General features: G+C 34.6%; 5 protein-coding genes across 17 annotated transcripts in view; 3 read left to right on the top strand and 2 right to left on the bottom strand.

Moving 5' to 3' along the window:
- The window catches only part of CLIP-190 (Cytoplasmic linker protein 190), a 38215-nt gene extending 21374 nt beyond the window's left edge, over positions 1 to 16841 (bottom strand). For 2 of the 13 annotated variants that reach the window (XM_068284578.1, XM_068284583.1), the window contains exons 1-3: positions 16178 to 16840; positions 15697 to 16056; positions 2734 to 2796 (exon numbers count right to left, since the gene is read on the bottom strand). In XM_068284578.1, coding sequence (XP_068140679.1) covers positions 2734 to 2796; positions 15697 to 16012 — 379 coding nt within the window. In that variant the 5' untranslated portion in view covers positions 16013 to 16056; positions 16178 to 16840. Of the gene's footprint in view, positions 1 to 2733; positions 2797 to 11979; positions 12179 to 15696; positions 16057 to 16177 lie in introns of those variants that run through there. The other 11 variants (XM_068284585.1, XM_068284588.1, XM_068284586.1 and 8 more) reach the window with 9 other exon arrangements.
- Positions 16842 to 16965: 124 nt separating this feature from the next.
- Positions 16966 to 17630, top strand: mRpL51 (mitochondrial ribosomal protein L51). Its single transcript, XM_068284474.1, has one exon. The coding sequence runs from the start codon at positions 17045 to 17047 to the stop codon at positions 17567 to 17569; it is 525 nt and encodes a 174-aa protein (XP_068140575.1). The 5' UTR covers positions 16966 to 17044; the 3' UTR covers positions 17570 to 17630.
- On the bottom strand, positions 17611 to 19223 carry PIG-U (phosphatidylinositol glycan anchor biosynthesis class U). The gene is made up of 4 exons (XM_068284473.1): positions 18991 to 19223; positions 18308 to 18932; positions 17975 to 18246; positions 17611 to 17911 (listed from the first exon to the last, which is right to left on the bottom strand). Exons 1-4 carry the CDS (start codon positions 19118 to 19120, stop codon positions 17658 to 17660), a joined length of 1281 nt encoding a protein of 426 aa, XP_068140574.1. The 5' UTR covers positions 19121 to 19223; the 3' UTR covers positions 17611 to 17657.
- Positions 19224 to 19326: 103 nt separating this feature from the next.
- Positions 19327 to 22031, top strand: LOC137572939 (U3 small nucleolar ribonucleoprotein protein MPP10). Its single transcript, XM_068284792.1, has 3 exons — positions 19327 to 19511; positions 19576 to 21340; positions 21414 to 22031. The coding sequence occupies exons 1-3, from the start codon at positions 19414 to 19416 to the stop codon at positions 21564 to 21566; spliced, it is 2016 nt and encodes a 671-aa protein (XP_068140893.1). The 5' UTR covers positions 19327 to 19413; the 3' UTR covers positions 21567 to 22031.
- Positions 22032 to 22268: 237 nt separating this feature from the next.
- On the top strand, positions 22269 to 24799 carry LOC137572872 (ribosomal L1 domain-containing protein CG13096). The gene is made up of 2 exons (XM_068284716.1): positions 22269 to 23871; positions 23949 to 24799. Exons 1-2 carry the CDS (start codon positions 22342 to 22344, stop codon positions 24672 to 24674), a joined length of 2256 nt encoding a protein of 751 aa, XP_068140817.1. The 5' UTR covers positions 22269 to 22341; the 3' UTR covers positions 24675 to 24799.
- Positions 24800 to 24989: the final 190 nt, after the last annotated feature.

Here is a 24989-nt window from a genome sequence, read left to right as displayed (position 1 = left end):
ACCTAAGAGTTAGCTGCAATGCACAAGCCTTTTTCCGATTTGCGGCCAAGAAAGAGTAGGAAAAATCGTTTGGCAGTCACTTGAATGTTCTGTAAAAGTAACTTGGCTAATGCCAATGCACAATATTAGTTACGATTCAGTTTTTAAGTGAATGTGTGCCTAATAGCTATCCCTCTCTTTCTCTTTTGACTAGACCTTCACTACATTTTTTTTTCCCCTTAGAATCTGAATTGTAAATTGTAATTTGTTGTTATGTTTTAGCATTTAACTGTGAAGTCAAGTCAAGTCAAGTTCTCTGTAAGCTAAAAATACATGCAATTTCCTTGCAGTTGACATTCAAAATGTGTCTACACTAATGAACTCATGTATCTGACAGATACGCAATGCTGATGCGAATGACTCATCAAAGCGAGTAGACCGCTTTGACTAGGCCTCTTTGGACACTAAGGAGTGTATATGAGTGTGGCGCTTCAAGTCCAAAAACTAGAAACAAAACAAAAAAAACTCATTGAACGCAACATCGACCCACTTTACTCACATACACACACACACACACGATTCTAACCAAAAAAGGGGCACACAGATTGTGCGCTTCGTCTGGTGATAAATCACAGCTCAGATCACTTTGGATTGTCGTCTACACCGCAGGCCATGTCAATAGCTTATTATCTGTTTGAAATGATTAAACAACATTTAATTAAACTAAACTATGTGTGTGCGTGTTCAAATGCAACCATTCAGCCAGGGCGTTAGAGCTTCGAGCGGTCGTTGAACGATCGGCTGGACGGTTGTTGGCCAGCAAAAACAGTTGCAGCCTACACTTCGGACATGGCTATAAGATTGGAGACATGACTTTTCGGCATGTTAAATGCAAATCTTTCTATGGCTAAATAAAGCCGCCTTTGTGGGCAGCAGCTGCCTCACACTACACATTCCAAACAAAGCGTTGTTGAATTGCATAAAAGCCCACTGTGATACAGTGGCAACTCCTGGCCCATTAACAAATAAAAGTTTCGAAAGTTTTTTGCAATTTATACGCTTTTCTGTTGCAAATTTGAATTAAATTGTTGTCCACCTTAAGGTCATCCTGCTTATTATGTTTTTATTAGCCATTCCATCTACAACTGGGCCAACTTAAGAGGCTAATTAAAATCTGGGTTTATATCAAATGGTAATCATTGCATTCTATTATAATCTTTGATCAAAATGAATAAAAACTTAAAAGAAATGTTTAAAAATTCATTTTGTTAAATTTATTAATCTATTCGATTTTAATTCTTAGGCCTTTTTAGCTAGTGACTACTGCACTTGCATATTTTTCTATAGATGCATGCAATTTTTATCTCAATTGATTTAATTTCTGCTTATTGCTCTGAGTACACAATAATTGTTGAAAAAAAAATTAAAATTTACCCCTACTTATATAAATTGTTATTATAATTTTTTTGTTGAAAAATATTTTCAACAGAAATGTTTGTATTATTATTCAGTTAGTTGACTAACAACGACGCCCAAGTTGATTAGACGAGAATTTCACCAAATTAGAGAACTGGTTTCCCTCACCCTCACCCACCCCCCCAAAAAAAAACCCTTCATATTTTGCTTCTCCTTAGTCTCACAGACTTGGTCTGATCTGAAGATGCTTACGTGACAAGGCAAACTGTTTAGCAAAGAGGCGTGCCAACGAAATATTAATAGGTATATATATTATATTATCGAATGTCGAATGACAGAAACAATAAAGGCCAAAAACAAAAAAAATATACAAAAATATCTCTTCTTCTCCCTCTTTTTGCTTTTTGAGGGTTTTTCACATTACAATTTACATTGTATAATTTTGTAGAACGTGTTTAGCATTCTGACAAAACAAAAACATTTTAGATAGAAGGACAAACTAATCGACAGTTGAATGAACGTGTCGCAATCTTAATGAAATCCATTTTCATTAAGTTATTGTTGACTACCAAAAAGAAAATGTTTTTTTTTTTTTTTGCCAATATTTATGGCATAAAGCAATTAATATAATTGCTGATAGACCATTAAGTGTGCCTATTGAATGAGTCTATTTCGAAAAAGGCCAATGCAATTTATACCGGAATTGTGTTAACAATTTGTTTAATCGGATGTAGAGAATTATTAACTAATAAATTATACCCCAACTCAATAGTTGTGTACAAAGAAAGAAGTTAAGTTTGCCATTAGTTCGTCTCTAATCGCTTTATTAACAATAAAAAAAAAATCTTGTTAATCTGGTATTCCTAAAATATACATATATATAGTATACTAAACTAATTATATAATACTGTTACTAATACCCCACTAAAACTCAAAGGTTTTTAAAAGGATTTTCCTTGAATAGAAAGAAGAAAGAGACCTTTCTAAAAGTTAATAATTGAATGATTGTTTGGATGCAAAAGAAGTAGTTGCTCAATAAATATTAATTGAACATTAAAATCATTTGAATTCCAATGTTAATTGAGACTGAAAAACCGCAATCCCCTGAACATCATAATAATGTGTCTTTAATGTCTTTGTAGCAACATTTTTAACCCAATCAGCAAGACACTTGTTAATTTTCAATTTATTATTTAAAGCAAGTAAGTTGTGAGTTTAAAAAGAAAACGCATGAAATTATTATCAAATGAAACGCATTCAAAAGCCAAGTTATAGTTGGAACAAATTGTTAAATTAAATTAAATCATTAATATATATATATAAATAGTTTATAATTACCTGTATACGCTGAATTAATCGAACTCAAGTTGTCATCGCTTTCACGACTCATGCTGTTTGTATCTAAAATTAAAGCAAGGCAAACCCAAAAAAAGAAAGAAATAAAAATGAGCATACAAAAATAACAAACAATGCAAAGGAAATGTATGAAAAAAAAGAAAATTAAATTTATATTAATGCTACTTACGTTCAACAATTGTAAAAAAAAATTGTAAAAGAAATTCAGGCCACGTTAACGGGCAGTTAATTGGTTAAGAAAGGCAACAACAGAAACACAATAACAACAACAACAAAACAGTGGCGGCAAAAATTAAAGCAAAAAAATAAATGTGTATGTAATTCAGTACAAACTTTTACCTTGGGCATAGAGTTCGGAAATACCCTGGGTCAAGTAAAGGAAGGAAATTTGCTTATTTATCAAAGAGATGTGATAAAATGCCGATTTGATATAGTCTCGAGACCCCAAGATATGAAACAAGAAAACTTAAACTTCTTAATTTAATTGACTCATTCATTAAAACATCAAAGATAAATCAAACCTTTAACCTGTGATCCTTCCGTTAGTATTATCTGTTTGGATTACGATCTTTATGTTTAATGACCTTAAACCTTGCTCGATGAACATCTTCAAGAGAAGGTTATTTTATAGGCAGCAGAAAAGGATGAGCCGGTCGTCTTATGGCTATTTTAAGAACAACCTAGTTTTATTATCAGCAATGGTCTTATTTAATTTTCAATGCTAAAACTAGTTGAGAATTCCAACTAATTGAAGCAAAAAGATTGACGTTTGACTTAACTCTTCAAACTTCAGGTATTTTTGAGCATTTGTCATACACAAAAACAATTTCTTAACCATCTTGGAAATCTATTCCAAGGTTTTCTATACCTAATAACATTTTCAAAATAATTGATTTAGTAGTTTAATATAATTTATGACAAGTGCCTTGATAGGGTAATCTGAAGTGTCAAAATTATTTTATTTCAAAGATAATTTGTAGAAGTTTGGTAAAAAAAAATTGTAAGACAACTGTCAATAAAATTGGATTAGAAAATAACCAAATAACTATTCACGCAAAGGTTGATCTATTATGATCTTCATCTTAAATCTATTGGTTAGTTTTGCCAAGTAATTAAATGAATTCACTTTAATTACAAGTTCCATATACTTTCCACAAGACATTAACATACAGAGTATGTAAAGAAACTGCGAAAAGAGGCAAAAAAAAAAAAACACCAAGAGCAAATAGCAATTAGTAGTCCGTTTGTACATTGTTCAACACGGTACCCGAGGCATGAGGAGGAGCAAACAAATTGCACAATTAACAATTGTTATATAAACAATTACAATGCATTTAGACAACACTCTGATACAACATCCAGTTTAATGAAAAGCATTTTGGGTTTGTGGCTTTTTAAGAACACGCTTAAGCCCTCGGACTAAAATGTGATAAATCTATGCATCCATCACCATCAATCTATTCAATCCATTCTGTCAATCTCTCAACTATTATGAGAAAACTCGTTTCCATAAGAACGAAACTAGTCACAATTTTTAATGACCTATAAAAGAAACGGCAAAGAAGCGGATTTTCAACACATTTAGCACGTCAGCAAAACTCGTTGACTTTTGACTTTTGCAAAGCCGGCAAAATCGAAAATATATTTTTTGCCAAAAAAAAAAAAAAAAAAAAAAAATTTGTTTACCTGTTGAATATAATTAACCAAAAAATAAGCAATAAGCGACAGAGCTTTGAAAAAGTAAACAGAAATAAATAATAATTATTCAATAGACGGACTGACGCGTGTGTTTTGAGTTTTCGAAAGGATGGAGAGACAGAATGTACAACTTAATTATTATTTTATTTTGTCTTTTTTTTTTTCTTGAGCCTTTACAAATTTGGCCAAATACCATTATGAGTTGAAGTAATTTGTTTTCCTCGTCCAGTAGCCATAAATAATAGATAAATACTGTTCGGTGCAACCCACACGCAATCCCAGATCACAAATTTTTTGGTTTGGGGTTGGGCATAGTCGATCGATTGATGTTGACGGAGACGAAGACGAAGTCGAAGACGGAGATGAAGTGGGCGTGTGGTAAATTGGTAACTGTTTTTTGTGTCTCTCTATTTCTCAAGCGGAGGGGTCAACGCATATGGGCATTAATGTCATCATTAACGGGTACTTCACCGTAAACCATTCATTGTATTGTCTTTTTAGCTGTCATTTTGGTGGCATGCGTCGATAATTATGTACACGATTATAGATAGACACACAAAACTAAACAAAGATATATAAAAGTTGAAGTCGACTTGAAAGCAAAATGTTATTTTAAAAACAAAAAAATCGTTTCAAAATCACAGGTAGTTTTTAGTTTAAAAGACATTATATTATAGTTTTCTCATTCCATAATAATACAAATAATTGATATGTCTGTTGCATAAACTTTTTTAAAATAGGAAAAGGTACAAGTCTCAAAGTTTGAAACAAGAAAAATACTCAAATATTCGACGTGTAATCATCTATGCTCTCATATGAAGTAACAATAAATGAGGCCCTCAAAATAAATTATTAAATTGATATAAAAAGAAAAATTTTAAATTTTACCTATAATATTGGCACCACTAACAGAAACACAAAGAATTTCAACATTTTCGAAATATCACATTTCAGTCATACAAATTTATCCATGAAATCGCCGGAATCGTGTCGACCTATTAGTCAATATGTAGTCACAGCCCACTCCCCCAAACTTTATCACAAGAAGTTTTCAGAACTTTAACCAAAAAATATGAAAATTTAAGTTAAGAACTTACTTTTAGTGGCTTTTAAAAAAATATGTTTAAAAAACACCGAAAAAACTCTTTAATGAGTTTGGTTTTGAACAATCATAACAGATACGATAACAGATAGGGAACATAGGACTATCTTTATTCTATTTAACCTAATTAAAAACATTGAAAATCGATTTAAATATTTTCATTTATTCATGAAATGTTAAAATCTGAGGATAGTTTCGAGTTTAAACACACTTGAATTACCAAACACACGAGTAACTTTAAGCAATAAAGAAAAAGCTTAAGTTTACCTGACCAATCTACAAATCAAAAGATTTATTCCATTTCACATTTAAAAGAAATATTTAAAGCGGATGTGAGCTTATGAGCTTTCTTACAGATCTTTCAATCTTTACAATTATATAGCAGATATTTGCAAGATGGTCTTCAACTCTTAACTTAACTGAATCTGTTCGTTTAAAAATACATTACATTAGAGTCATTAAATACATTTAATAGCTTCACTTTTTATCCGCTTTCGCAATGTTTACCGCGATTTATCCATAAAAGTACTTTGGGTTAGTAGCTTGAGGGCAAACAACACTTGACGATATATGCTAAACGAGACTTTTGAAGTGTCTTGTCTGACGATAATTTAAGTATATAGACGACACGATTTACAATTCTCCGATGTGTATACTCTTTAGGTTTCTATCTTCGTGTGTGTGTGTGTGTGTGTGTGTGAGTGACATGTTAATTTATTTGACTTTTGCTTAGAACAATATTCGTATACAAAATAATTAAAAGCACTCAAGCAAAAGCAAAACAATGCAAACAAATTAAAATAACAAAAGTGAGCAAAAGATTTAACAATTGTTAAGTATTTTTTCTTCATAAAGAAAACTTCAAAGCATGAAATGATATACAAAGTCGTAAGAAAGAGAATCGATAGAATAAACTAAAGCAAAAGTAGGAACAACTCTGTGTTGAAAAGTTATGCCGGTAGTTCTACATTTTTGTTTCTTTTTTGGTTTTTTTGGTAAGACATTTTTATTAACTTTCCGGTTGGGTGGCCAATTATCATCATCATCATCATCTTTCAGAGGCTAGAGTCTAATGAATTTGGCCATTAAGCATATTACAAGTTCACAGGGCCAATATTTCATTAGAACGAGCAAGAGTTTTTTAAGCTCTTTTCTTTTAAATAGAGTATATGAAGAGGGTATATTCACTCAAGGCATAAGTTTGCTATTGACAAAAGAAATAACTAATTTTTAAAGTGTTTTTGGCATATTTCTCAATAGAACTTATTAGAGATCATCTGGAAATAAGCTAAATAGTTCCCAAGCCTAATTAATAATGAAAAACACTTTAAGCACTCTTAATACTCTATGAAAGCAACCAAATGTTAGAGTATAAAAACATTGTTATGCTTTAAGTGACACCAGAAACGTTTGACTCTTTTTTGTTAAGCCAAATCAGCGAAGAGAAAGAAAATTAAAGGCCATAATGGCTCTGGCTTACTGGTTGGTAATGTGGAGAGGCCAAAGAAGACAGAACAAGTTTAGAATTTCAAGAAAGAAAAAACCAAACATTAGTTATGACAACACAAATCAGAGAAAGATGTCAAGGTGGCAAAACTAAAAAACAACAACAGCAAATTTTCCTTAAACATAAAAACTAATTAAATAAAATGCTGTAAAAGAAACTGTAATTAAATTACAGCACTAGAAGTAAAAGGTGCCGGCGGAAGAGACAAAAGAGACGAACGAAAAAGAAAACAAACGGTAAGTGGTAATTTTTTAAGGCGTGTGAAATGTAATTAGTAAGAAGGCGTGTCATTTGGCTTGATTGGCGTAACAAAAACAGCAATTAAAAGTTCGCAGAGCGATCAAATATGATCAATATTACTCATACGCCACCTGCACTCTGAACACCATTCAGATGCTCCCATCAAACAGGCGCGCTCATCTTTGACTCTCTCTCAATCTCTCCCTCTGTCTCCCTCGTTTTTGGTTTTTTGTTTTTTAGAACAAATTCTGAAAGCTGAGCTCATTGTTGCCAAAATGGCTTAAAAGTCAATAAAAAAATAGGTAAACAAAACTAAACAAAAATAGAGAAATTTAAATTTCATTTCCAACTTGCAAAGAATGACGCCAGCTGATGATCCTCCTCCATTGTTGTTGTTATTGAATATAGAATAAAAATTGATTCAATACATTTTTTTTTTTTTGTAGTCCAGATCGTACAGATGGGATGAGCATGTGCTGTCAAGGTTAACTGTAAAAGGCTTTATATCTACCAGACATCTACGCCCACAAGTTTAAACAGGTGGCTAGATATATATGATCATATGTATATTACATACTGATATTGTATTTATGTAAATTTGTCTCCATTTTGTTTTTTGTTTTAACTGTCCATATTTTGTTTCACAATTGTTTAAATTGTGTAACACTTTGTTAGAAAGAACTTTTGCTGCGTAATGAGCAAATAGTTAATAAAAAGATGATGAGAATCCATTAGCCCTAGTGATTTTATTAAGGGTGGAGTTTGACCTACAAATCCAACAGGTCCTTTGCTTTTATCATAAACCTCAGGTCAGAATTTTATCTTTTCCTACTCAATAGTTTAGAGTCAAAACCTATATCTGCCTCAATCTGTACGGATAATTTCAAATACTGCTTCATCTTATGCATTATTGTAAACCAAGAATAAAGAAGTAATTATTTTTATTCCAGATAAAGTCTTTGCTCTTTTAATTTTACTTTTCATTTATTCAAGTTTAAAAAAAAAACAAACATTTTATTTATAGTTTTATTCATCTGGTCTGATCTAAAACGGTTTATTCAAATGATTTCTTAACAAATTCCTCCTCTTTATAGCTTTAACTTGAATTCAAAAACTCTAAACTCAAAAATATTTATCGTCATTAATAAAGTAAATATGTATTAGTAATCTCTTAATTATGAGCAAAATGATTAATACAAGAATTTAAAAATTAACCTATTCCATTTGTAAAAACATTTATTGAAATCAATCAATTCTCAAATTTTCAAAAGCAGACGTTTGTTTTCGAACAAATGGGGAAACTCTGACTAACATAAGCTAAGTAAACCAATTAAACTATTTGCTGTGCGTCAGAGTAAAATATCAAGTACATATTATAGTATACCTACTTTCTATGAATTAGAAAGGTCATTCAATGTGTAGACAGTATATTAAAATGTGGACAGTTACTACTTCAGAAAAATGTAAGAACATAGGCACTATAAAATTTTATACTAAGGAAATATAAAAAGGAAATCGCTTAAATTTAGCTGCGATAAAAACTAAAGAAAGGCTTAAAAGCGGCAACGAAAATAATTAAATTTCATGAACATTTTGGACTTCTAAAGCTAATTGAAACACATGTTTCATTACACCACAAAAACCTCAACCAAAATTAAACCCATGAGGCAAACAAATTAATCCAAGAGAACAGATTGACAACAATTAGCAATTGAAAGAAAACGAACCCATAATAGAGCTTTCAAATGCTGCCAAGACGAAACTTAATTCTTTTACCAAATAATTTCATCAGGTTGTCATCATCTTCATCAACAAAAGTTCTCTCCCAGTCTCATATTGTTAAATGGCAACGCTTTTGCGATACTGAACCAAAAAATACAAAATATTGTCTGTACCTACACGATGCCGAGGCTCTTATCACTTTTCATGAACAGAGTCGCCGGCTGGCGATAGGAGCAACTAAAATAAAAGTCAAAAATAACAACAAAAATATTCGTTGCTGATAAAATACCATTAACAAAAACAAAAGCCATACACATTACTTGCCATGGCTAAAAACTGTTTATACAGTTGTTATGTCTATAATAGGTAGGACAGCAGGTAACTATGTTTGTATATAGATAGACCTTAAGAAACGTGGCCAATAAGCACGCGAAAAAAAATTTAACTACACAACTCACATACACACATACATATATATATATATATGTATATATTTAATATATATAGTACAATAACAACAACAATTGAAAAGAAAGCAACAGACGACGAAATAGCGTTAGAAAGTTTAACCACAGAAAACAATTTGCATAAAGTGTTAGCCAAAAGTAAAACGATTTGTGTTTTTTTTGGTTTAAAACATCAATTTACCCAACACACACACACACACACACACTTATGGGAAAATTGCGCAAACTTATGCAAATATTGTTTATGATTATTTTATTGAGATTCATTTTAAAACGGCTTCTCTTTGGCTGTGAAAGCCATCACATTTTGGTCTGCATCTCAATCGAAATTGGCAACAAATACAAACCAAAAAAAAAAAAATAAAGTCAGATAAGATATTAATCAATAACAAATTTTTATACCTAATTAGCGGTTAACCGCAAATTTCAATATGCTTTTACTTGAACATGTGTTTATGTGTGTGTGCGTGTGTGTGTGTGTGTGTGCGGCAAACAAACTTTGTTGTAGTTTTGAATTCAATTTTATTTTCAATGTATCCAATAAGGTTAAGATACTTTTGATTTCAATGTAATTAAACGATTTTGGCCTATTTAAAATGTTCATATTTGACTCAACTTAAAAGCATTAAACTGTCTAATTAGGTAAGCTTAATAATAAATGATTATTAAACAATTTTTAGCCTTTAGAATATGAATTTACATTTTTTATACCTTTTTGCAAAAGTCCTAAAATCAAAAAGAGTTTACAAAATTTAAAGTTTTTTTTTTATTTAAATAGGGACTATAAACAGGGACTCGACCCGAGGCCGCGAATTGACCAAAACTTCCTTTTGACGACATCTATTGAAACATTGAAAATATCCGAAATAATTTAAGCATAGCTGTATTAATAAAGTGAAGTCATATCTTAAGATTTTTTGGATTTTGACTTGTACATATTTTACTGAAAGTCGATATATTTATACAATCTTTTAATAATAATTATCTGCATGTAATCATTTACCAACGGATGCTATTTAGAAGTATACAAAACTGATAATAACCTGAGTTAACAAGATAACTTTAACTTCAAAGGTGTTGCTTCTGCTTAAATTTACAGCAGCTATTTGAGATTTCAGGCTACAGGCTATTATCACATAATCTAGTTATAACTTCACTACCAAGAAAAAGAGCCGGACAGACTTGCGAGAAAAAGTCAGAAAGTCAGTCAGACAAAGTCCAACTATTTATAGAATAAGAAGTTCGAATTTACTAAAAAGGCTACTGTTTTTTAGACAAGTTACATTTCTCAAGAAGGCACATTAAAGTAAACAAATGTATGTTAATGAACCTGTTAAATAGCCAAAAATAAATAGATTTAGAACACTCATTAAACTGATAATAATGGTCTATAAAAACAAAGATGACATCAGCATTCTAAGGTAACTTTTATCTTCAACACTTTTTTTGTCAAAACATTTTTGATCATTCTTCATTCTTCAACGTAAAGGTTTTTTTTCGTTTCGTTTGCTCTGAATTGTGCCTACTGAATACAAAAAATATTTTCAGAGAGAACGCAATAGAAATGCTAATCGATATGTAAATTGTGCGAAATTGTTGGAATTCGATTGAAACGAGTCTGAAAAATCAATTGAAACTAAGTCCCGGTCAGTGGCCCAAATTTTTTTCAGTGATCGCCCAAAACGAAGACATAGAACTTAAAGACTCTTAACAATACACTTAGAGACTTTTTTGATGAAACCTTTTTCCCAAGAGCAGCATTTTAAGTCTATTCTAAATGCTATAAAAATGTGAATGAAATTTAGTTTTAAAGTACGTCTAAAGTTCCACAACAAAGTCAACGTGTAAGCTGCGATAATGAGATTGTCCATATAAAAAGCTTCTGATTCGTTTTGGGAATTGAATTTTATGTACTCAAACTATTTTTAAACCGTAAAGCAGTTTTCATACAATTCTAACAATATAAATCATCTAAATTCTTAGTCACACAATAATGGAAAAATCTAAACCACCTGAAAGTAATAAAACAGAACATTTTTTGGCCATTAAAATGTGCCAAGCCTAAAAATCAAAAGTTTTGCCAACAAAATGATAAGGAAAAATAGAGTAATGGCTATCTTATCAACAAGAATTCAATATAAGCCCAGAGAAATAATAAAAACTGTAAGGTCGCTTTAATGTGGGTACTTTATCTTATTCAAGAAGAAACAATTCAACAGGTCAAGGTCAAAATTGTTGATAAACTTAGCCTGAGAATTCGTAACAAATGTGTAAAAATTTTCATTTTTTCCATTAAAATTATGCACCATCACAATAACAAACAAGAAAAATGCCCATTTTTGGGCCACAACGAGGACAGCAACAGCAACAACAGCAGCGACATGAACATGGCCAACATCAAGAAGGGCCAAATGGCAACTTTTACTTTTTGCAATACAGTCTCTCATATTTTTTTTGTTTTGATTGTTCTTATAAATTATTTATTTTTTCACCTTTTGTTTGGGTATTTTTTTTTTGTCACAAATCAGTTGAATTTTGGCGCAAAGAAATTGCTTGGTGTGTGTTTTTTTTTTTTTTTTTTGCTGTAGATCTTATATAGCCATCTGATCTTTTATATGGAATTTCGTTTAAAAACTTCACGCGCCAAACACGTCCGCTTCGCGCAAAGTCGTTGGAGTAACTAAAAAACGGAAAATCTCTGGCGACAAGCTTTGGCGAAAGAGCGAGAGAATGAGAGTGAGAGAAACGACAGTCATAGAGCTTAAGCCAAAGTCTTTGTTGACTAGTGTAAAGCGAGCTGCCGTGTGAGGCATTGCCTCATTTTACTCTGCGTTTTTTATTGAATAAACGACAACACAAAAAAAAGGCAGAAAACAAAAAAACCGTAAAAAAACTTATGAGGTACTCGTTTTTTTTGTTAATTTTTTTTTTTTTAGTTTATCATTTTTTTTTTCGGCATCAAAATGCAAAGTTGAAAAACATTGCCCCACACTCACACACAAGAGAAAATGATTCTGATTTTTCTTTCTTACTTGTTTTTGCGAAATTAATTTTCAAGTACTTTTTCGATATCTCGAATATTGGCATATGGGTGCGGTGCATTCGAATGATGATTGATGGTCTTGGCGCCCCTATATACTTATATACAATCTGTCGGAATGGTTTTTGGCTTTTAGCATTTTAACACTTATCTTCTTCTACAGCAACAAGACGCCAAATGGTCAGAAACATTAACAATGATTTAATATTTTCATATTTCCAATATTGAAATGTTCTTTTGAGACATGTTTGATTTCATTTTTTAATAAGTTAATATTAATGTACAAAAATTGAAAAGCCTTATATGTGGACTAAACTTATAAAGTTTGTATTAATTTTTGTTGTCTTCTTTTTTTGAGATGGGAATGTTCATTTATTAGCAACGATATTAAAAATTTGTAATAAGCTTCTAAATGTAATTCTTATAAGATTATTTGACTCATTTTACAAAAATCAGTCTATTTCAGGATCTGTTTGTATATGAACAAAACTCCCAATAATGGCGATCGAAGAACCATAATTAAAAATAGTATAAAAATCCAAATACGGTCAAAGATTATTCCAAGATTTTTCCCAAATAATAGACAAAACAAACCTTGAAAATAGGTAAAATCCATTTTGATAGCATTTTAAAATTTAAAAAAATAAGTTCCAAAATTAAAAAGTAAGTTTTGAAATATTTTTACCGATTAAGCTGAAATTCTTTCTAAACTAAAATAATGAATCACTTTATCAAGGAAAAAAACAAGATTTAAGAACAAATATTTAATCATCAGGATTCCAACTATCTATGTATATACATATTTTGTTTTCAAAATGTATTCAACTTTGTTTCCGTTTATGCTTCCGAGCAAAAACCTTTTGCATTAATTTCCAAACAATTCCTTAAATCCATTTTTTAAAAAACAAATGCTTACAACTACAATAGATTTCGATCCACTGTGTTATATTTTATTATTCAGAAGTTATAAACTTCGAAATTTGATTCAAGTATGTAACCTCTTTTTAACCTGATACCTTGAGCCCAGGTAAATGTAATTGAAAACTAAATAGATGATAAAGAAAATAGTAAGTCGATTGAAAATCAAATTTTAAGTGATAATTACTTATGTATGTTTGTATATCCATACTACATTTAGACGTTTGCAAGTTAGAGAGGAGGGCATTCGAACACGACAATTGTCTTAACAATAAATGTAAACTTGGCAACACGGTAATCCGTGTTTAGAGAATCTTTTATTTGCTCTTGGCTTAAATGATGCCTATCTTAAGTCGCCCAGACAAATGAGCTTTTCAATTTTTATTCCTCTACCATTTCGGATGAGAATCAATAAGAAATAAATGACATAAGCTTGTCCACGAGCAAAAAACGGAACAACAAAACGGAGCATCAACAAATGCGCAGTGCAAAAATCTAACAAAATTTATATAGAACAATAACAACAACGAATCTCACTGTCATCATTAAAACAAATTGAATTATGAGGTGGCAGACAGGGAGAGAGTGCGAGTGAGTGAGTACAAATGATCTGTTGCCGGCCGGTCCGGGGGACGTGTGACATTGAAAATACGGTTGGGTACATATACATAGATAGATAGATAGATAGATAGAGATACTTTTCTATATACTACAAGTGAGTATCACGCTCAGGTGATTCACTTTTTATCTCTCTTTAAATATTGCGGTTGGTTACATTGACTGTCAATTAGATAGAGCTTCACCTCCCCCTAGAAAAACCCCCAAAAAACCGATCAATTGTCAATATATAGGCTAAAGGGTCGGTCGTTGATGAACGTGCCTGAAATTGTATTACACTTACGGACTTCATTTTCAAGTCAATTATTTAATTTGCGATCTCTTTATAAGTAAATTATGAATGAAAAGAAATCCAAACATGTCTCAATGACTGTGTGTGTGTGTGTGTGTGTGTGTGTGTGTGTGTGTGTGGGAGTTAAACAATTTTAAAGCATTGTTTATTTATCTGGCTCTGGCAAACATTTATTGTTGCTTAGTTAAACAAAAACCGTTTGTTTACACATAAAACAGTTAAAGTGCCAATTATTGAGTTGGTCATCGTTTTTTAGTGTCTATGCGAAATGTTTCTCTATCCTCACACAGTTTGCAAAATGCGTGAATTATTATTGTTTTTCCGATCTACTTGTAGGGGGACGAATTGCATCATCGCATCCAATTAGAAACGTTGCACTTGTGGGTGCACGAATAGATACATGGCTCTGTATCGTTGAATATGTACATGTGGTTAAGGCATAGCTGCATTAAAAACTGGTAACGTTTGAGTTTTTGAGTGCAATTGAATATGACAGTTTGGACAAGTTAATGTATTTCAACAAGTTCAAGAGTTATCGATGGAATGGCAACGAATCGTGACCGTTGATTTAGACAAACTATCATTTCAGTGTGACTCTTTCTATTGCCAGACAGTTTGTTGAATTTGACTTTTTATCAATCGTAATGAAAAGTAATAAACAATTTTTAATTTGCCGAATATTCTTTAAAAGGTCTTTAAAGTAGTTGAGTGTATAAATAAATATAATATTTAAACTTTGGAGTCAACTAGCACGTCAAACCAAGATCAATGACATGAACCATATACGGCAATAAGATGGGAATAAACCCGACGAAATCTACAATACGATTTTTTCAGCATAATTCGGAAAGATCACATTATATAAGCTTACCAAATGTAGTTACATTGTTTGATAAATCTTATCCGACTTTTTGATGACTAATACAATTTATAGTATTGAGAATATCGTCCTAAACTTTTTTGATTCGAAATACTTTAGGAGACAATACGGACTCTGACAAAATGAAGCACTTCAAATCCTAACAATTTATAATGATTCTGACTTTGAATCACATGGGTTGAAATCGATATTAAAAAGTGAATATGGACATCAGCAGAGTTCAAAATATATAATTTACGCAATTTTTTCGTACTTTATCCATAAAGGGAAATATTAAAACGTATACTTTTTTTAAAGACAACGAGGAAAACATTGTACTTCCAACCGGCCGCAATTATTCTAGATTTGAAATAATATTGCCATTCAGCCCAGCGGTCAGGAATATATGTAACTAAAAAGTCCTTATTCTTAACTTAGAGTAAAAAAAAAGGAGTATAAGAATATTTTTCAGTCTAACTCACCTCTTGGTGGGGGACCCGCTTTCGGCGTATTCTGATTGCAACATGGTCGTCCGATTTTCGACACAGAATTCGTTGATCCAAAATTTGATGGTGCCTTTATCCTACTCACGGGTATCCCGGTCACTGATGATGCTGGAGTCGGTATATTAGATACCGGCGTTGGTATATTGGATACTGGCGTAGCTATATTGGAGACGGCCGTAGGTATATTAGAGCGACTGCTGGACATTGGTTTTGTGATGGTTTCTGGTTCCGTAGTAGTAGTTGATTCAGCACGAACTGCAGCTGCTGCTGCTTCTGGATTTGTTTCACTCATTTTTGCACTTTCACTTTATAAACTTCCTTGTATATACAACTATTCTTTTGAAAACACACGCGTAATAAGAGGGTGACGATTGAAACATCAATTTTTGTTTTAAACCTTTTTGTTATTAACAAAAACAAAAAACAATTTAAATAAAATTAAAAGCTTTCTACTTACCTGGACAATAATTTTACTAATTGTTTTTAGAAATGTTATTTTATGTTTACAAATATTTGAATCTGAATTTTATTAGGCATGGAAACACTGTGCCATCATTTGTGGCATTTGTTTTTGGCGCGAGCACAGGCTATCTCACTCACACTAACAGCGGGCTATTGCCAAACAGCTGATTTTCTTCTCTTTTTTTGTGGTTGGTGTCGTTGCTTGCGGAGGTAAATAACAATGTTGAATTCTTTGCTTTTTGTTGCTGGATCTTTGCTCTTGGTTGAACACCTTGAATTAATTATGCATAAACACTATTTATATAGATGACTTAATTTGCTTTTTTATTTTTGGGTTAGCAGCTGCATTCAATTGATTTAAATTGGGCTAAATTGGGATTGCACTATATTTTTCTTATCAATTTCACTGCATTTCACATTTGATTGGCTTGCCTCTCTCTTTCCGCTGACTTGGATTTTGACACACTTTCGTACACTCACTCCGATACAAGGGGATTGGCGAACGGGTTAAGATAAAGAACTCCACGGCTATGATAAGATAAGCTTGCTTACGACCTCGTTAACACGGATACGGTTTTAAGTAGTTACGCGATTTACGAATTTTTTAACTAAATTAACTATGCTTGTGCTTTTCGTTGGCGTTAAAAATGTAGTTCTAATAGGGATGGTACAAACATAAAAGCTATCGATAAGTTTGAAATTGATGCCAGGCTAGCGTCGCTTCGTTCCACAGAGATATGATTCCGACGTTAGCTTGTCTTCTTCCTCTTTGTTTAGCAAACAGCTGTTTTTCGGTGTTTTCTCCATCAACATTTTCTGAAGCTGTTTACAATTATCTAATCATAAATTAAAACAAAAATCAATGTCCTGGCTAACCAACACATTTCAAAAGGTTTGCAATGCTGCTTTATTGGCAACGCGTAGCAAACCTCTGGACCTAGTTGGATCGGCGACGGGGTCAGTGCGCCAACTTTCCCATGCCGAGCGTAGAGCACGCGGTCCCACTGTACGACGTTATGGCTACAAGGATAAGATTTTCAAGAGCGGTTTACTGCCGCATCTTGACAATGGCCAGAAGCTACCCATGCCCGTGTATCGGCCAAAAAATGCCTGGAGTCAGAAGCGGGCGTTGTTTGGACAAAACGATTACATTGATATACTAGGCAATGATCGGCTACATCCCACACGAGTGCTTTACTCAGTGCCCTCGTGGTTACGTGGCGTCTCGGGCAATGAGTACCAAGTATTGTTGCGCAAACGTCGTCTGCTAGAAAAGACCAAATATCCCTTGGCTCGCCCCACCAAATGGAGGGATATGGAAAAACGCATCTTATACCTGTACAGATTCCTTAATCGCAAGACCAAAACGGGCTACTCAACGCAGTAATAATAAGTTAAGCTTGAGAAGTGGATAATAAAAAAGAAATGTTTTGTTTTTTAACTAAAAACGTGTTGTGGTTTTAATTTAGGGGATCTTATTCTAGGATTATGCGCGCTTCTTCTCCGTCAATCATAATCTTCTGGCCATTATATAGACAAAATTGTCGTTTAACCTGAGCAAACAACAAGTCAGTAATAAGGAATATCTGACCCGTGCAGAATGCCAAAGTGGCACCAAAATAGAAATTTGCATTCGCTGAGCCCGCATAGATCCATAAATGCCACAAAGCCCCCATCATGGACAGACTGATTAGGAAGAAAGCAAACACCACAAAACCATGGGCCATATCTATGGGAAAGATATCAACAAAATGAATAAGGATTTCTGTCCAATCTTTTCCTTTATACTCACATTTCCAGCAGCGTTTCCACATTGGCATTAAGGCCAAATAGAAGCCTACATCACCTAGGCTTGGATATGCACGAAATACAGACATTAGAGCTACTAATACTGTGGCCAAAAGTAGGGGTTCCTTTCGTAATTTTATCGACAATGGCACCAGATACAAGACGGTGGCATTCAATTGGAATGTAATAAGGAACATTATACGGAAATGTTCAAACATTTCCGTAAAGAAATACCAAAAAAGCCCAATATTAGGCTGGAGATCACGAAAATAAAATCTGCAAAATTAATACACATAAAAACCAAGCATCTAAAAAACGCCAAGCGATATTTACTTACATAAATCCCAGTGTACCATCCAAAAAGTTCCAACTATTCATAACCAAATAGTTGGCTCCTATTATGAGCATGCAAGCTGCAGCAAATAGTAAACATACGCAGAATCCTCTCCAATATGAACGACGTGCGAAGACCAATAAAAGGGGAGCAATCAACACAATCGGATAAAAACTACGCACCGATTCAAAGGCCAACAGGATCAGGCAGGGTATCAAATATCCTTTGACTAGGGCAAAGAAGAACAGAGCCAAAAATAGATTGCTAAACACTGTCGAAGTGAGTCCAATGCAGCTCATTACGGTCAACGGATTAAACAGATAGGCTATTAGCACTAATTCAGGTATATCATAGTTGTCCTCATTATGATATTGAAGCTCCTCCGTATCCTTGGCATAATGTTTACGTTCCAAGCGCTGTTCTTGCAACTTATATTTGACAAACCAATGACTCATGATACACAGCAAGGCGGCCGTCAATAGGTCGAGGAATATATACAAAAGTGGTAGGTAGGGTGCATAATTGAGGAAAATCCAGGAAAGTCCTTTCAAAACTAGGGGCGATTCATGCACCAAGTCACCGCTATATGGATCAATATCATGTTCAAGCAGAAAGACACCCTCTTGCACTGGAAAATTGCGTCAAAAATAAGTTCTAACACTGCATTTATAAATAAATTAACTTACTTCGTTTATATGAATTTAAAGGTGTTGCAAATTCCACACGATTTCCTATTAATGAAGCCAACGGCGTGCGGCTAAAATATAGACGCACAGCTCCACCTAGTATAAGGAGCTTATAGCTTTTTATATCCATAGTTATTTATTTATTGCTTAAGCGGTTTAACATAATTTTCGAAAACTTTTAACTTTAACAAAATTTCTTCAAGGCGGATGCCGCAAAACAACAGCTGTTTGTTGTCATAGAGATGGTAGATTTTTGAGAACTATAAATGCGTTCCTTTCGATTTTTTGGTATTTGTTTAACTACATAAAATACCAGAAAGGCACATCCCTAAAAAAAATATTTGTTGTTGAATTACACCTTGCTGCTGTCGTTAATTTTAATTGTTAAATTCTATTAAATTAAATTAATTTAAAACAGAAACAATGATTGGGTCAAAAAAGAAAGTCAAGATGTCAAATGTTTTTAAGGAAATTGCAGAAAATTTTGATATCCTCACACAGCATCCGGACCGTTTTCTTAAGTAAGCCGCTTGCACGTGTTTTGTTTTAAACCATAATCAAAATTTGTATTTGTAATTTCTACAGACCGCAGCCGGAAAAGATTGAAGACATTCAACAGTTGATACAACAAACCTATGCGGTGAGCATCAGTGGAGATGTGGAAAATAAGAGTGAATTGTTGCCCGAACTCATTATGGAGGATATGGATGAGGAACAAATCTGGCAGCAAATGGAAATACGCAATGAACTGTTGCTACAGCAGTTGATAAAACAAACAGCTCAATTAACAGCCATGAAGGAGCAGCATTTGGGTATAGAGCTAGATGATGACGATGATGAAGAGGAAGAGCCGGAGGAGGACCAACAAATAGAAGAACACAAAGAAGAGGCGCAAGAGCAGGATTCAGATTCTAGTCAGGATGATCTGCCTGCCACCAAATCAAAAACGAAACCCCAAAAATCAGTCAAATCGAAACGCGTTCGAAAGTCTGTGGTAGACGACACCTTCTTCAAATTGGATGAAATGAAAGAGTTCTTGGAGCAGGAAGATGCCAAGGAGATGCGAAAACATAAAAATAAACATCGCAACGAAAATGAGGAAGATTTAATAGATCATTTTGCTGAAGATTTTGGTTTAGGCATCGAAGATGATGATGAGGATGATGAAGATGAAGTTAATGCAAACTATGCCGATTTCTTTGATATGGATGAGGAATTGGAACAGTTAAAGACAGAAACTTCTAAGCAGACCAGTAAGCAAAAGGATTTTTTTAATGAACAGGAGAGTGATGAAGAGCAGCAAGACAATGAAGAAGAAGATGAAGAGGAAGTGGTCGAGGAAGATCATCAGCAGCAGCAGCAAGAGGATGTACCTAGCGAAATAGATGAAACGGAATTTGTAGGTAAAGGTGGTGCTTTAGAGCCTGCAAGCGATTCGGATTCAGATGGCGATGGAAAACAGCAATACGATGATGACAGCGATGAGGTAACTCCACAGGTGGATCCTGCAACGCAATCTTCCAATGAGTTACGTGAGGCTCGTCTTTTGCAACGCATTCGGGACTATGAAGACATAGTTTTGGGCGATAAACCGTGGCAACTCAAAGGTGAAGTCCAATCGTCGCATCGTCCACAAAATTCTCTGCTTGAGGAAATTCTCGAATTTGACTCCACAACCCGACCCTCGGTTGCCATAACAGAAGAGGATAATCGCAGCATTGAGGACATTATTAAGCAGCGCATTCGCGATAAAGCCTGGGATGATGTCGTGCGTTCTGTGCGTCCAAATTTAACTCCTCAAGAATACCGCAAGCAGTTGGTTCTAGATCAAGAGAAATCCAAACAGTCTCTTGCCCAAATCTACGAGCAGCAATATCAACGTGAATTGGACAAAATTGATCCAAATCGTAATGATGGCGATGACAGTTCCGCCCCAGCGCCGAAGGAGCATCAGGAGATTCGTCGTGCCATGCAATCGCTGTTCCTTAAATTGGATGCCCTGTCCAATTTCCATTTCACACCGAAGCCAGTTGCTCCAGAAATCAAGATTGTCACCAATACACCAGCTGTGAATATGGAAGAGGTAGCTCCAGTTGCTGTAAGCGATGCCAAATTATTGGCACCCGAAGAAGTCTTCCGTGGACCCAAGCATGCTCCTTTGGGGAAAACAGAACGCACAAGCACCGACAAAAAGAGAGAGCGACGAAAGAAGAAGCAAAAGCAACGAGCCGTAAATTCAGCTCTGGAGGCCAGAGATCTGCAGCGAGCCAAGGAGGGTAAGGCACCCACGAAACGCGAGGCAGATGCTAAGCTCTTGAAATCAATTACCAAGAGCCGCAATGTTCAAAAGGTATGTGCAGAAAAAGCTTTCGTTTTTTTTTTTTTAGATAACGTATAACAACGATTTTGTATTCTTTTTACAGATCACTACCAGCAACGATCAGAGTGCTCTGAAATCATCAAAGGCGTTCTTCAACAAGTTGCAGGATACAACAACGATATCCTCCTCCACGACGAACAAGAAACGTCCCAAACAGGACAATGCCAAGGCGAACGCAAAGAAGCTAAAACTTTAATGCAAATAATATTAAGACTTTCCCCCAATGTTAATTATATAATCCTAGAATATTGACGTCAGTAACTAAAGAGAAAACCAAGTCACGTGCCCTCAAATGGCTAACACACACAAATCTCTCATGCCGGCATACTACGTGGTTACAAGGATCTTTTGTATTGAATGCGACAAATTTCCTAAGAAAACTTCACATGGAGCCCCATGGGAGCCGCCACGCGTCCCAGTGTGTCATCTTTACAATATGCGTTTGACGGTGTGTGTGGTGCAAGGACATTTGATGGTCTGCTTTGGCCATTAGGCACGCGTGAAGCAACAAATTGGATTATTTTTAGAATATACTTACTTAAAATAAACTGTATGCTATTTAAATAGCGAAATTATTGAAATTCATGGGAACTATGTACTTTATGGCATTAACAATTTTTGAAAAAGTTTAAGTATTAAATTGGACGCTTTTAAATGGAAACGAGTTGTTTTAAAAATATTAAAGCATATATCTATATATTACAGGGGTGTCTTTTATTGACAATTTTTATTTTTAATATATGTATATTTTATAATTATTATCTATATTTCTATATACAATTTCCGTTTTTCATAACAGTATTGTATTTTTAAAAAATTTCAAAATCGATAGTAACACTACTCGATTAAAGCGATGAAAAATATCGATAATATCAATATTGCCATCGATGGAATTCCCATCTCTATTCCGACTCGCACGTGTTTTAAAATATTGTTTAAATTTGTAAGAGGCATTTAATAATTTAAATAAAATGGTAAAGGTGCAGAAACCACAACCAAAAACCCTCAGCAAGGGCCCAGGCAAAGAGGCTGGTGGTGTTACCAAAAAGGCAAAGGTCGATAAGAGCAAAAAGTTAAACAAAACAGAAGCCATCAAAACCGCTGCTGTCACTTTGGAAAAGAAGGAACAGAAACCTGCAACGAAAACCACCAAGCCGGAAAAGAAAGTGGCGGAAAAGCAACCAAAAGCCAGTAAGAAACCATTAATATTGGCTCCTGCGGTGTCACCCACTCCGGAGAAAAAATCCAAAAAGATCAAATTAGCTGCGGATCCGGCTTCTGTTCCTGTTGCTAAGAAGCCATTGAAATTGACTACAGTTTTGCCCGAAGTAGAGAAAAAGGATGAAGCCAAAAAGCAAAAGAAGACTGCTTCAGCTACGGCAGCTGCGCCAGTAAAAAAAACAGCAGAAAAGTCTAAGAAGGCGGCCAAGGAAGCGGCTCCAGCCACAGCTGCTGCGCAAGAAAAGAAAAAAACTGAAAAGTCTAAGAAACCAGCCAAGGAAGAAGCACCAGCAAAGAAATCTTTGAAAACAGCTCCAGCTGAGGCAGCGGTTGAGAAAAAGAATGAAGCAAAAAAACCAAAAAAGGCCAATGAGACAGAGACACCAGCTGTTGTTAAAGCAGGAGCAAAGAAAGCTGCCGATAAGCCCAAAAAGGTGGCTAAAGCGGTTACTTCCGTTCCAGAGTCAACGGCTCCTACAGCAGTAAAGAAACCCGATGATAAAACCAAGAAACCGGCTAAGGCTGCAGCACCAGCTCCAAGTGCAGTAAAAAAGGTTGAAGATAAAAAAGAAAAGAAGCAGGTTAAACCGGCAGCTCTTGCTCCCGCTGATGCCCCTGTTGTGGCGGATAAAAAGAAGTCAACCAAACCCGAGACCAAAGCCAAGCCGCAAAAGATTTCCAAATCCATAAAACCAGGACAATCTCCGGTCAAAAAGGCTGGCAAACCGAAACCCAAATCCATTGACAACAAGAAAGCCAAGAAGAGTAAATCCAAGAAAAAGGAACCTCTCGAACTGAAATTTGAACTAAAGCCCTACGATGAGCAGAAATTCCAAGACATTGTTAGTGAATCGAATGTCCTAAAGGTGTGCGAGGCTCTTAAGACTCAAGTAGAAACGGAGGTTAAGAAGCAAAAGTCGACTTCTATCTTTAGTGACTATCGGTATATCCTACAAGTGACTAGCTACAAGATTCCCAGTTGCCCTAAGCGTATGGTCAAGCTGGATTTGAAGCATTCCCTGGTTGGCAGTGATGATGATGTTGCCATTATTGTCACCGATTTGCAACGTGGTGCCAAATTTGATACTGAGCCAACAGTTCAGCACTATGAGGATTTGTTACGAGAAGCTGGCGTGGAGCAACGTCTTACTGTGGTGCCATTCAATCAGCTACGTAATGAAATGGGCACCTTTGAGGCGAAACGAAAGTTCCTGAACACTTACGATTATTTACTCTGCGATGGCAGACTCTCTGGACAAGCTAGCGCATTCCTGGGGAAGGTAAGAATGAGTTATATTATCCTATATAAAAGTAGACTAAATTTGTTTCATTTTTGGGTTTTTTTTCCCCCTTTCAGTTTACTCAAAGGCCTCGCAATGTGCTGCATCCTGTTCGTCTAAGCTTAAGCAAGAATGCCTTGCAAAAGGAGATTTCCCGTGCTCTTCGTCGTACTGCTTTCAGGCAGCTTAATAAGGGAGATCTGATTGCCATTCCGGTGGGCAATCATGAGCACAGTACACAGCAATTGGCTGATAATATTCGTCTGGTTTTCCAGAAACTACAGTCCCTGTATCCAGGTGGTCTTGCTAATATACGTTCGATTTTTATAAAGATTGATATCCCTGGAACGTCAGCACTGCCATTATATTACAGTACGTGTGCCGCTCCAGCTGATACACCCTATGTGGTGGGTCCGCGTGAACAGCGTATGCTGAAGCTTAAGAAACAGGCCAACGAGGTGTTGTCCAGGTTTGCTCTAACCAAGGATGCTGACTTTATCAAATTGACACCGGATCAGGTGAAACGTAAGGCCGAAGTACGCGCAAAGCGTGCAGCTGTGCTGGCTGGTGAAGCAGCGCCCGAGGAAGATGCTGAAGTGCCAGCTAAAAAGGCACGAAAGGATTCGACAAATGAAGCTGAAGAAGAGGTAGAGTCAGATGAAGAGGAATTGGTGGAGGAAGACGATGAAGATGACGATGAGGATGAGGAAGATAATGAGCAGGACGACGATGATGATGAGGAAGATGACGAGGAAGACGATGATGATGATGGTGATGAGGAAGATGACGACGATGAAGAGTAGAATATCCTCCCTTTAATCTTTTCTTAAAATAAGTTTAAGTTTTTTGATTTGCTTACGACAAATTGTTTTCTGTTTTGTATTTTGAAACAGTTTTAAGTAATAAAACAAATGGTTTAAGCATGAAATTCTTATGATAATATTTGGATAACATATTCATACATAAGCATTTGGACGATTATCGGAACACTCATTGAAAACTTTTATGTCAACTAATATAACTTCCATTATTTTAATGAAATAATAGCTGAATTGAAAACAATGGCTTTATGTTAATGTATTGATACATTTTTCAGACGATATTTAGAATTATGGAAT

This window comes from Drosophila tropicalis, unplaced genomic scaffold, assembly GCF_018151085.1.
Source record: "Drosophila tropicalis isolate 14030-0801.00 unplaced genomic scaffold, ASM1815108v1 contig_393, whole genome shotgun sequence".
NCBI classification, from domain to species: Eukaryota; Metazoa; Arthropoda; class Insecta; order Diptera; family Drosophilidae; genus Drosophila; species Drosophila tropicalis.
Note: the sequence above shows the minus strand (reverse complement) of the source record. Positions and strands in the feature narration are given on the sequence as shown.

Bases quoted from the DNA above. Each gene is read 5' to 3' on its own strand.
- LOC137572939 (XM_068284792.1), top strand. From the start codon at position 19,414: ATGATTGGGTCAAAAAAGAAAGTCAAGATGTCAAATGTTTTTAAGGAA. The intron at 19,512-19,575 runs GTAAGCCGCTTG...TAATTTCTACAG, and splicing joins CATCCGGACCGTTTTCTTAA to ACCGCAGCCGGAAAAGATTG. The intron at 21,341-21,413 runs GTATGTGCAGAA...TTCTTTTTACAG, and splicing joins AGAGCCGCAATGTTCAAAAG to ATCACTACCAGCAACGATCA.
- PIG-U (XM_068284473.1), bottom strand. From the start codon at position 19,120: ATGGATATAAAAAGCTATAAGCTCCTTATACTAGGTGGAGCTGTGCGT. The intron at 18,933-18,990 runs GTAAGTTAATTT...GCAATTTTCCAG, and splicing joins TTTAAATTCATATAAACGAA to TGCAAGAGGGTGTCTTTCTG. The intron at 17,912-17,974 runs GTGAGTATAAAG...TCTTTCCCATAG, and splicing joins GTGGAAACGCTGCTGGAAAT to ATATGGCCCATGGTTTTGTG.
- mRpL51 (XM_068284474.1), top strand. From the start codon at position 17,045: ATGTCCTGGCTAACCAACACATTTCAAAAGGTTTGCAATGCTGCTTTA.
- LOC137572872 (XM_068284716.1), top strand. From the start codon at position 22,342: ATGGTAAAGGTGCAGAAACCACAACCAAAAACCCTCAGCAAGGGCCCA. The intron at 23,872-23,948 runs GTAAGAATGAGT...TCCCCCTTTCAG, and splicing joins CTAGCGCATTCCTGGGGAAG to TTTACTCAAAGGCCTCGCAA.